Consider the following 12,811-nt stretch of genomic DNA (forward strand, 5'->3'; position numbering starts at 1 on the left):
ATGAAAGCAGTTACACTGTCTGTAGACAAAGCTTTTCTTAAGCATGCCAAGGAAACTGGAAAAACAGGAGCCTGTTTTTTTTTTTTTTTTTTTTTTTTTTTCCCTCCCAAACCTTTTCAGTGCAACATTAAGTCACTTCCTGTAGTTGCAGTGAGCAGAGGTTGTTGGCTTTTTTTTTTTTTTTCCTTTTTTTTTTTTTTTCCCTCTCCCCTCCGGAGGCTTATATTCCTTTAAGAGGACGCGACTTCCCAAACCCAGCTATTTAAAAACAAAACCCACAGCTAAATTCACTGTCGGACACAGCTGCCTGCAGCACGCCCTGCCCGGCCCGGCCCGGGGGGATCGGACACGCGTGGGGCCGGTGTGGCCGCGCTGAAAAATCACGGCGACAGAGACGGAGCCGGGGGCGCTGGTGGCGGCCGGAGGGTCCCGTGCGCGGCGCGCAGCGGGGGCGTGCAGTGCAGGCACCTCGTCCTGCGCCTTTAAGCCGTTAACCTTTCCCTGCCCGCGGAGATAAGCCGGTGTGGAGCTGGGAAAGGCGCTGCTGCTCTTCCATCCTGGTCTGGGACCAGACACCGCGGTGAGAGCACAGCCCCTGAAATCACCGTGCCCTGCCCGGCCACCTTCGCGCTAATGGGGGATTTCCTCTTTTATTTTATTTATTTTATTTTTTTCCTTATGGGGTAAAGAATGAGCGAGTCGGGAGGCAGGGCTGTGGTGGAAGGGGAGCTTGTTGGTGATACATGCAGCCAGGACAGCGAGGAGCCTTACCAGAGGCCTAGCTATACGTGGCTGGAAAATTTGCAGCGTGGGGGCAGAGGCATGTAGCTAATTCAGGTAACCGGAAGGCGGTCTTTTATTATTCCTCCAGCGCCTCTCCTAACTCCCAGCAGTTGTTTTTCTTTTTCTCAAGTGGGGCAGGAGAAGCGGGTTGTGTAGCAGCGCCGTGTATAAATACGCTGCCCACAGAAGCCCGGCAGACCTGGTGAAGTTGTATTTAGATTTCTGTGGGGACGGATGAGTCCTGTGTCCGGAGGGCGGGCGAGTTTTCCTGACCGCGAGACAGATGCCGGTTTCTCTTACAGTGGTGAAAGGACACTGCTGGAAGCGGGTCCAGCTGTCTGTCCTGGTGCTGGGGGGGCTTGGTGTAGACGATGTGAAGGGGGCAGAGACACTGCTCAAATTAACCTGAGCTCAGGAGAGAGTGAACAGGTATTGCTGCTCTTGCGGCAGAAGTTCTCCAAGCAGTGAAACAGCTGCGGATCAGTCTAATGGCACTGGTTGCATAAGGAAGGGGTTGGAGTTCCTGTTCCGTAGCCTGTTTGAATATACCCTCCAGACAAGTTGGTCTCCAGATGATTCATGCAGTACAGTGTAGTCCTGTGGTCTTTGTGTGGCAGCATAGCATGTGTGAAAGCCTGATGTTATGTGGGAAGACTGGGGGGGTTCGGGGAGGGACCACTACTAAGCTGTGCCACTTCTCTGCCGTTTTGTTAACGGAAGTTGTCAGTGTGGTTGTACGTGTATGCACTTCTCAGCATTTGAAAACCTGCTGATTAACATCCAGGAAGTTAATTGGGGTTCAGTGTTGAGGGTAAATCAGCAGGATGTCAGTCCCCTCTGAGGTGCCGTTTCACCACCAGTGGGCATGCTGTGAGCACCCACCCTTGTGCCCTTGTGTTGTAGCACCCAGTTTGCTCAGACATGGTTTCTTTTCCATGAGCTGATTGTGTGTCTTCTTTTCCAGAAAAAGAGGAAGTTGCTATAAATGGAGAAGATGAAAAAGAACGGAAAGACCCCTATTTTGTGGAAACGCCTTATGGTTACCAGCTAGACCTGGATTTCCTCAAGTACGTGGATGATATTCAAAAGGGGAATACCATTAAGAAATTAAACATCCAAAAGAAGAGGAAAGCAATACCAGCCTCTACGGGTACTAAGAACTCTGGTGGCCATTGCAGTGGCTGGACCTCCACAGAGTCTCTCTCTTCATCGAACAGTGATGAGAACAAGCAGTCTTTTTTGGCAGCAAGGAGTCAAGTAACCTCATCTGTCGCTGTGAGACCACTGGTTTCATTTGAAGCATCTCCCTCCTACTTGACCGTCCCTGAGAGTAAGCAGCTCCCTCCTCCCTCCCCACAGCTTCCTCGGCACAACCTCCATGTGACAAAAACCCTCATGGAAACGCGGAGGCGACTTGAACAGGAGAGAATGATGCAGGTCACGCCAGGAGATGTCCGCAGGCCCAGACTTTCCAGCTTTGGGGGCATGGGCTCAACAAGCTCCCTCCCCTCTTTTGTGGGGTCTGGTGGGTATGGTCATATGTCTCAGCAGCTCCAGAACGGGTATCAGGGGAGCGGAGACTACGGCGCCTGCTTCAGCTCCTCCTTGGGCAGTTCCATCCGGCACAGCCCGATGAGTTCAGGAATTTCCACCCCGGTCACCAATGTGAGCCCAGTGCATCTGCAGCACATCAGGGAACAAATGGCAGTTGCTCTCAAGCGCCTCAAGGAGCTCGAGGAGCAAGTCAAGACCATTCCCGTGCTGCAGGTCAAAATTTCAGTGTTACAGGAAGAGAAGAGGCACATGATGGCAGAACTCAAAAGCCAAAGGAAACCCAGTCAAAATGAGACATATGGTTTCAGAAAACGATCTTACAGTGCGGGAAATGCAGAGCAGTGGGAACACCTGTCTCAGGGCCGAAGAGGCGGAGAACTTTACATAGATTGTGAGGATGAGATGGACAGCATGGAGCAGAGCTCTCAGAGGATAGAGGAGTTCAGGCAGTTGACTGCTGAAATGCAGGCGCTGGAGAAAAAAATCCAGGACAGCAACTATGAGATTCCATCAAACCTTAGGGCGAATAGAGAAAGCCTGACAAAAGAGAGCCGATCTGTTGCTGTTGGCGCTGATGAAAACATCAATGACGTGGTTATATACAACAGATCTTCAAGGCAACGCAGAGAAGTAGCTGTGGGGACAGAGAAAGAAATGAGAGAGTCTGGGGTTGGGGTGACAGAGGCCATGCTTGGCTTGTCTACAGAAGTTGAGAAAGAAATAGAGCTTCAGCAGCAGACCATCGAAGCCCTTAAGGAGAAGATTTATAGACTGGAGGTTCAGTTAAAGGAAACAACCCATGACAGGGAAATGACGAAATTAAAACAGGAGCTGCAGGCGGCTGGGTCTAGGAAAAAAGTAGATAAAGCCACGATGGCTCAGCCCCTTGTCGTCAGCAGAACGGTGGAAGCCGTGGTGCCAACAAGAGACCAAATGGTGGGAGACCACGTCAGCGTCGCCGATTCGTCTGTGGGGAACCACCTGCAGATGAGCAGCATTGGCACCTCCTGCCGGCCCGTGGTACGGAGCACGGCAGTGGGCCCTGAGCTGCTGATGACCCGCTGGATTGTGAGGGAGAGAGCCGAGGTGCGGGACCAGTGCACGGGGAGGCATGTGGAGCTGTACGACAAGCAGGTGGGTGTGGAGACAAGCGTCTGCGAGACGGGCGTCAACACGGAGGAGTCGGTGGGCAACCTGAGTCTTTGCAGGACGGCGCGGGAGGTCAGAGAGACGAGGTCGGTAGGCTGCGGGGACTGCTCGGTGGATGTGATCGTCCACTCCCCGAAGGAGTGCGTGTCCCGTGAGACAGCCACAGAGGCTGTGAGCAGGGCAGAGGCCACGGTCATGGCCGTGCCGTCTACGGCCAGCCAGCATACCAGCACTGCCTTGGAAACGGTGAGCCGGTGCACCAGTACGGAGGTACTGGTGTTGGCAGACTGCAGCACCAACACTGTCCCGAGCAGCCATGATAAGCAGACCAACACGGTGAGCGTGGAGACACGGACTGTGGCCGTTGGGGACGGGCGGGTGAAGGACATACATGTGTCCGCTAAAACGCGCTCGGTCGGAGTGGGGACCTTGTATTCAAGTCACCCTGGCTTTGAAAAGCCCTCTGCGATCAAAACCAAAGACTGTGGCGTTGGGCAGATAAACATTAATGAGAACTACCTAGTTGGGCTTAAAATGAGAAGCATTGCCTGTGGACCCCCGCCGCTGGTGGTTGTGCCCGCTGGCACCAGGAGCATCGGTGTTGGGGGTGAGCCGGTGTGCGAGTCCGTGAGCGGCCTTCTGGAGAGCCCTCTCCCTCCGCCGGAGCTGAGGACGGGCTTGGACCACTATATCGAGCGTGTGCAGAAGCTGCTGCAGGAGCAGCAGATGCTGCTTGCCGAAAATTACAGTGAATTGGCTGAAGCCTTTGGAGAGCCGCACTCTCAGATTGGCTCTCTCAATTCGCAGCTGATCAGCACCCTCACATCTATCAACTCCGTCATGAAATACGCCAGCACGGAGGAGCTGCGGAGCCTGGACCTTCAGAAACAGTGCGTGGAGAGAAGCACTGTGTCAGGTAAGCCGAGTGTCCCAACATACATTTGTGCCACCCCTTGCTAGCGCGGTGGGTTTGCCACCTGGAAGCTTGTCACCTAGTTCTCCCTGGTGAAATGCAGAACGTGGTGGTGGTGCTGGAGAATGAGCCCGTTCATTGTTCCCTTCAGCCCACCACTGGTAACTGGAACTCAAAAGCTGGAGGTGGTTTTACCTGTCCCAGTCCAGCAGGCTCTAAATGGCCTAATGATGACGACTCTGAATGATTAAGTGTGGGATATACAAGAGAGGTATCTAAAGTGTTCTAAAGCTGAAGTATCTAAAGCCGAATTTGACCACCATCCAAGGTGCTGACTCCATTTTATAACTCTTAAGGCAATCTAGGTTAATGTCTGTGGAACTGGAATGTCGCCCTTCCTTTAAATTTGGCCTGCTATTTTCAAAAATTTAAAATGACAGATTTGATGGCTGTAAGTCACATTCAACACCTGTATCAAGTTGACTTGTTTCGACAGACATATCCCCAGGTTTTGTACTGTTTCTTCCATTTCATCCATTCCTTGTTCTTCCCAGTCAGAGAGAGAACTATGGGGTGCTTTCCCCATTTCAGCAGTGTTGATTGCTTTATAATGGGCAAATCCAGAGTGCTTCAGAGAAACCACATCTTGCATCTTCTCTTTTTGTCCTAATCCCTAATTAGAGCCTCGTATTTGGAAGGCCTAAGCTGTGATTACTGTTGGAGGTTTTGGTGACACTCAGGAAAGGCAAGAATTGAGATTTAAATACCCCTTCCATTTTATGTATTAACTGGAAAATCCATACAGCTAATTTGAGGGATTTCTTTATTCCCTGGGGTGAAGTTGCATATTGTTTTGTTGTTGTTGTTGCTGTTGGTGGGGAGTGGGGGGTCTAATAATCAAAAAAACCCCACAACAACAATAACAAAAACTCTTTTTGTAATACAATGGTGGTGAATCCAGCTACAGTACTATTCAATTCATAAATGTTGGCTTACTGGACACCAGTAGGTAATGACTAACAGTGACTTAGATAGTGTCTTGTTGGTCTCACCATACAGTAACTGAAACAAGAGGTTAGGGAAATGGGAAAAATGTGTGCCAATGCATCTGTATCATGGGTGCTGAACTGGAAAAAAAAAGTTTTAGTAAATATTGCATAATGTGAGCATAATATTATTAGCTAATGCACTGCTATATAAAGCTCTTCCAGCTTATTTACTATCTTAAGTTACCTATTTTTATTAAAAGGCAGCTTGGTAAATCTGGTAATTTTCAAGGTTCATGTGCTAAATGGAACCATTCATTAAATGTACTGAAGCAAAATTTTTAGCTTCCCATAGAAAAGCAATAAGCAACATTCATGTAGCAGTAAAGAAAATGTATGATATCCTGTCTGCATACATTCAATATTATACTATATATGCATATTATTATCATCTTTCTGGTATGCATTTTGTATTTTGGGCTCTTGCAAGTAATGATACTGTGATAATAAGTGTATCCACTAAGCACCAAGAGTGTCCTTAAAAACAGTGAACAAGACTTTTTACTAGCTGTAAATCCTCGATTCCTTTCCCTACTTTTACTGCACAGTATCAAATGTGGAGTCTAGAGACTCAAAAGCATTTAGACACAGGTGGGTAATGGATCATATTTTACTAAAGATGTTCTTACTTGGATTTGGATTTCACATTCTTGACAAAATTATTTTGGAATATTTTTATTTTAATGTGTAATGCCATTATCTTTGGCAGTGGATGCTCAGTGTAAAATCTATTTATTTTTAGTCCCTGATGAGAACTAAATGCTATGACTGCATGCATAAATCGGGTTCTGGGTTGTAACAGTTTAGACGCATGAAGAATAAGAATAGGAAGAGATCATAAGCCTGAAATGTTTCCCCTTCTCTTTCCATTAATTCTGAAAATGTTCTTTTTATTACAGTTATCTGCTACTCCTGCTGCCTGTTTCTGTGGTTTTACAAGTCATGTGTTCCTTTTTCAGTGAAAGGCTTTTTGCTGAATGAAGTGTACTATCTTAAGTAATTCTCTAAGCAGTGGAACTAATAAAGCCTCTTTATGCTCATAGATTGGTATCTTACAGAAGCTTTTGAGCTCTTTTTATGTCTTTCCCCACATTTAGTCTCTTGGATATAGCTTGTCGGGTGTCTTGTGTGTGAACTCAAACAGCACAGCACGCCTTTCTCTAGTCCTGTCATCTCAGCCTGGTTTCTCTGAAGCTTGTGTAAATACAAAAAATTAAGTTTGAGTTACTGAAAGAGGCATGACATTGTAAACCTCAGTTTGTTACAAAAGCAGGCTGAACACAGAGACAGAAGCTGCTGGTTCCAGATGAGCAGCAGCAGTGTTGTAGTTAATGTTTTGTTCAAAGAGCTTCCTTAGGAAGCACCCGTTAGAGGCAGGTCCATTTAGGGGAAAAAAAAAAAAAAGAAACACCTGGGCTAGCTCCGAGGTGTGTAATTTGGGTACCAGAAGCAGCATCAGGCCAGTTTACTGTGTTAAAAGGGTTAAATAGTTAGTGGTACGTACTGCTACCAATACCTGAGTTAGCACATCAGTCAAATTCTGTCCATTTTATAGATTTTTCTCTATCAGCCCTGTGGGGTAGGGGACGTGCTGCAGAGGTGTCTGCAGTTTCACAGCAGGTGCAAGTTGGTGAGCAGTGATGGGAGGCAGATGAGAGACCTAGACCTTTTGGAGTGAGATGCGGTCTGCATCCACAGCTACCCTGCTTAGAGGCAATCTGAGCAGACCTGTGAGATTATCTGCAAACTGGGTCTATCAGCAATTAATGTATTGCTTCTTGCAAAATAAACACCGTCATTTCAGTAGCTAAGCAACTCCTATTTACATAGGTGCTGTCTTTCAGGAGCCTGAGTGGTGTCAGGGAAATCAAATCCACTGTCCAGACAACTCAGTTCCACTCTGTACCATGATTTTAGCCAGCATTGGCATGGTGTCTGTCCAGCTGGATCATACAGATGTGGGTGACAAACCTAGATGCCTACTGGTCTTTATTCTTAGTGTAGCCAGCCTACAGGGCTAAAAGAGAGTCAAGTCTGCTTTGTCTCTCCATTTATTGTTACAGAATTTTTGAGAAGTTTCAGAAAAGTACATTTGACTGCATGTGATGTATTTTACAAAACATCACCCAGAGGCTTAATTTAACTTGGAGGCTTCTCAATTACATAGGCTTTTCACAAAGAAATCTTACAGTTGGATGTATTTCATAGACAAGGAGTTTGCAAGATTGGCATTTAGAAACAACTGTTCTGCTCTTGCCCTGAAAAATTACCTGAGCATGTTTGTTCTGAAAATGACTGGTTACTTTGCCTCAGTGATCTCTGGATTTGGTTTTGCATTCACTTTTTGGAACAGTCCTTATGGAGCACCCCAGTGAAATTACTACACTGATCATTGCAAGACAGGAGTTAACTTCTGATAAAAAGACTTGAGGGAGAGAGTGAATGAAGTGAGAAGCAAGTGGTGTCATAAAGACTTGTGGGGCTTAGGAAAACATGACATGCCATCTGGTGGAAAGACCTTTCAAGGTTTTCTACTCTTAACTTTCACCCAGAGCTGAGGAGGCAGGTTGAGGGACGATGGAAAAACTGGAAGATTGACTATGGTATGAGATGCCTTTAGCTGTCCAGAGCTGGTGTTGTACACCAGCGAGGTATTGTGGCCATGGTTGTCTTGTTCACTGGTGTCATTCGTAATGCAGAAAGGTGTTGTCACTTTACTTCTCTTCTGTTTGACATTTGTAGCCTTTTCTCTTAGAGACTGTGTAGCTTGGTGGTTGATAGCCCTTATTATCCTGGCAGCATGAATCATGCTAGTGAAGTTGAAGACTGGAGGCTTGCCTGAGGCTCAGGAGCCTAGGGCTGTTCAACGTCCTGGCATGCCAGTGGGTCTGGTAAGGCTGCAGGCTGCAGCAGATCACAGTAATTATCTACTTTTAGGCAACTGAATGAACACAGCAGCTTCAACTCTGCCACAGGTGCATGTCTTAATCACCAGGTTTAAGCTTCTGTACAGATGTGCTTGTTTGTGAAACAAACAGGGTCCATCCTTCTCTCTGCTGGCAAGAGGATGAATGACGTGCATGCTGTGTTTTTAATATTCCCTGAAAGACAGTGCGTGGTGAAAAGCAGTCATGCAGATGGTCCCCATCTGTATACCAGATGCGTACTGTTTCTTCATGTGTGTGTGACTGGCTTCTCCAAGAATACAGTGCCTCTTTTGCATTTTTCACATGGGAGGTGCTATCTATTGACCTGCTGGTTGCAACAGGCTCGAATGCCCATGTCATTTGAAAATGGTAATGACCTCTCTATTAGGAGTTGAGGGGTTTAACTGGGTTTTGTTCTGTTTTAAATACCCATCCATTTGTATCAGAAGAGAAGCAGAGATCTGGTCAGTAATCGTCCTGTAAAGATATTATTCAAGTTAATCTCCATAAACCTCTTTAAAGAGGTTTGACATGCCATCCTTGGTCATGTGTTAACACAAGCTTATTGCTGTTATCATTATTATCATCAGGACATTTGCTGTTTTCATTCTGTAGCAGCAGTACATGGAATGTTTAAATACGAAGGCTGCTCTCTCTCCTCGTTTTTGCTGCAGTTAATAAAGAGTAGGATCTGCAAGTGGTTTAATTTTTTTATTATTTTTTATTTTGAATATGTAGCTGCCTTAGAGAGAGTGGCAAGCTCTGGTCTACTAACTTGTCTGTTAGGGTGGCAGTGGTAATACCCCAGTTCTCTGCCCACGCTGTGGCACAGGAACATGATGTTCAGGTGCTGAGCTTTGTTCAGAGTTCAACTCGCATGGTAACGGACACACCTATTCTTATTTAATGTAAGGAGATTCCCATTCTTCCGAGGAAGTGCTGTAATATTCAAGCAACAACAAAGCATCAGCTGAGAAGATAAACCTCTCATAAAATGAGAGTGGAAAAAAGAAATACTGGGATGACTCTCTTGCTGTGCCCGGTGTCATGAGATGCTTTGATCAGCCATTCATCAGGGAAATTAGGATAGCTTTCACCTAGCTTCACATGCGTTTGTGCTGGAAAAGAGAGCATGTCATAAATAAGCTGATAAGCTGTGTCATTTACTGTGTTCAGTCTTGTTGAATTAAAGGAATCAGTTTTGAATTCCAGTTTCAACATACTGGCTTCACAGGCTAGTTTGGGGATGGAAAGCAGCTTCTCAACATGAAGAAGAGAGTTGCAGTGAGAGTGATACTGAAATTGAGGTTGTTATTATAATTGGATGGGCCAGAGCCTTCCAGTTAAAAGGAACAGTTTCCCAGGAACCAAGTGTTGGTTACAGCATTTACCTGGGCCTGAGCCTGAAGTGAGTCAGGCATCTGTCAATTTGTCATATAAAAGCATCACATGTGGCAATCTTTTGTTCTGAAATTTAAAATCTACTGACTTTTAACCTGTATTAACTAAAAAATATGTTTTAAAATGAAACTGCATTTAGTCTTCTGAAGATAACACATTTGTTGTCCATAGGTGGATGGGATAATATCAATCGTTGTGAATGTTTAAACACAGCATGTTTGCTCATCGCTGCCTCTTTATTTACCTTAGAATGTTGGTGGTTCGTGGCTTTTTCTTTCTTCCTTTCTTCCTTTCTTCCTTTCTTTCTTCCTTTCTTTCTTCCTTTCTTTCTTCCTTTCTTTCTTCCTTTCTTTCTTCCTTTCTTTCTTCCTTTCTTTCTTCCTTTCTTTCTTCCTTTCTTTCTTTCTTTCTTTCTTTCTTTCTTTCTTTCTTTCTTTCTTTCTTCTTCTTCTTTTTTTTTTTTTGTTACCATTAGTAGACCAAATGGAAAGTGGATTAAAAATTGTATGAAAAAATACCTTTTTAAAGAGAAAGAAGACTTGAGTGCTCTTTGGCTGTTGTAATTTCATAGTGAGCTGAGTGCTACCCTGAAAAATTCATGCAGTTTGCAAGAGAAGTTTCTTTGCTGTATAATCAGGCATACTGTCTGATTTTTGGGTGGTCCTGTGCAGACCCAGGGGCTGGACTCAATGATCCTCGTGGGTCCCTTCCAATTCAGTATATTCTGTGGTTCTGTGATATACTACAAACAACATTTATACACTGTCTTTAGTAGAGAGTGTATACTTTGTGTCGTTGTCTTTTATCAGAGTATGGCACAAATAAACGCTTGCCCCATCAACAGTTTAAAAATAAAATCTCTGTGCATCTATTGCATAGGCAGCAAGCTCGTGCCCTTTTTTTAGATAGGAAGCCTGTGATGTTCCAGCCAGCGTGCTAGGTTGTCATCCCACTGGTATTTAATTCCCCTGGCCTCGTTTGCACTCCTCATGATTTCCACTGGCTTAAGAGTACTGTCAAGCTATGTGTTTTTTATAGTATTACACAGGTTTGCCTTCATTAGAGTAAAAGGAGGTTTTCAAAAGTTGGTAAAGGCCAGCCTTCGATTAGCATGAGTTCAGCACAAATCCAGGGAAAAAGTACTGTTTAAAACTCAATCCAGTCAGTTCGCTGAGCCTGCTTACTCTGTGACTTCATGGCTACTTACACTGTGATAGATGAAAGGAGAGGTCCACAGTTAGGAAAGGAAGTAGCATGTTAACAACAAAAACAGATTTTTTAGGTGCCAGGCAAGACCTGTAGTAATCTGATGCTGACATGTAGTAGCTTTGCTGTCACTTTGGTTTAAATTGATGAGGTCTTCAAAAAGAGCACAAGTGATTTAGGAGCAGAGGTTACTTCTAGAAAATTAAAAACAGGTGTTCTTGTTCCCTCAAACTGCTAGGACTAAGCCACCAAGGAGACTTTGGACACTTCTTTCCCTTTGAAATTGATGAGAGTAGCTTTCTGCATGTGGGTTTATGAATGGCTTAAGTCCATAAGCTTTTTTTTTTATTATTATTATTTATTGTTGTTTTATTGCGCTTCTAAATTACCTGTGAATTTTTCAATGATCCTTTGCTGTATTGCAAAATACACTTAGAAATTCCTGGCAGCTACCTGCTGTGGTTAACTACACTATACCAATACTTAGAGTCTTGTGTCAAGTTTGTGTTATTTGCCCACAACAATAAACAAACAAAAATCAGCATGGTAAGTGTACCTGGATGGCTGTCTGGAGGCGGGAATAGCTAAGTGATGAATCTGTTGGCAGCTGGGGAGGATTCTGTGCAAACAGTTCACATCTTTGCTCCACGATTTCCTTGGGAATTTGGTGGGGAAGTTAAGGGGCAGCAGTATGGCTTTGCTGCTTCACTGAGCCACTTGAAGGCTGAATGAGCACCGGCATGCTTGAGATCTGTGTGAGGTGAAATGAAGAGTCTATTTTAAGGTCAGCGCGGACTGGTGGTAATCTTGGTGAGGGTTTCATTTCCGCCCTTGAGGAGCTTGCAGCACGTCCAGCCCTGACAGCAGCCCTACAGCCTTGCTGAGGAAGAGGGGACTTGGCTCATTCCACTTTCCAATTTCAGCAGCAGTTCATTTAACCCTTGAATCATCGACGGTTGTGCTGGGGAGAACAGTCGCTTCCTTAACCCCTTTTCCCAGTGATTCGCACTAGGCTGCTGCTGTCCAAGCATATTTTTAACATTGTAGGCTGTTTTGCAGAGGGGAACACCTTGAGAGCTGATGTTAAATGCTAGCCAGTGGCTTACAGCATTAATGCTCTGTTGGGCCCAAAGCTGTCTTTCCTTGGACCTTGGCTGCTGTAGACACAAGTTAAGTGCCAGCATCTAACATCAGTGGTGGGAGAATGGGTGTACTGGCCAGTTTGTCTAATGCAGAGTTGTTTTTGTGTGCTTGTCCTCAAACCTTTATGACAATCTCTTCTGTCAGGTGCAGGAGGCCGAGCAGGGCTCCTTTCGTCTTCATTTAAACTCATAGATAAGATGCTCCAGATAACACTCTGAGTGTGTTTTGTTCAGATATCATTCCATCACTGTCAGGTTTATCTAGGTGGGAGACTGACACAGTCTGCTTACTGTCCTTCCCCTTGTCCCCTTCCCCCCCTCTCTGTGTCCTAGCCTGCATCTTCCTCCTTCACCAGCATTGTCCCAGGGCAGGAGAAGGGAGACACCTGGGGAAGTCCCAGCTCCACTTGAAGCAGTGTGGCCTCGGAGTGATGCTCGCTCAGCACCAGCATTGTATTTATAACCTACCTGGGACAGCTGGCTGAGACAGTGGCAATTGGAAGCATGTACTCTGTTTGGTAATTTTTTAATTACAACTGTCACTGCTCCAAACAAATGTAGAGAGAAAGGTGATTTCCTTGTTTTTCAGCTAAGGGAGTTTAAAAATATGTGGTTTTTGGCTCAGTGTTCCACACCTTGGCAGCTCTCTCTCCCATGGCTGGCTGATAAGTGGTGATGCTAACAGCCAGG

General features: G+C 45.5%; 1 protein-coding gene across 11 annotated transcripts in view; it reads left to right on the plus strand.

Moving 5' to 3' along the window:
* KANK1 (KN motif and ankyrin repeat domains 1) overlaps positions 1-12,811 on the plus strand; it is a 127,565-nt gene that overhangs the window by 98,340 nt on the left and 16,414 nt on the right. For 9 of the 11 annotated variants that reach the window (XM_040539916.1, XM_040539917.1, XM_040539914.1 and 6 more), the window contains one exon: positions 1,748-4,402. In XM_040539916.1, coding sequence (XP_040395850.1) covers positions 1,748-4,402 — 2,655 coding nt within the window. Of the gene's footprint in view, positions 1-273; positions 581-689; positions 838-1,747; positions 4,403-12,811 lie in introns of those variants that run through there. The other 2 variants (XM_040539923.1, XM_040539920.1) reach the window with 2 other exon arrangements.

Source organism: Cygnus olor, chromosome Z (assembly GCF_009769625.2).
Source record: "Cygnus olor isolate bCygOlo1 chromosome Z, bCygOlo1.pri.v2, whole genome shotgun sequence".
Classification (NCBI taxonomy): Eukaryota; Metazoa; Chordata; class Aves; order Anseriformes; family Anatidae; genus Cygnus; species Cygnus olor.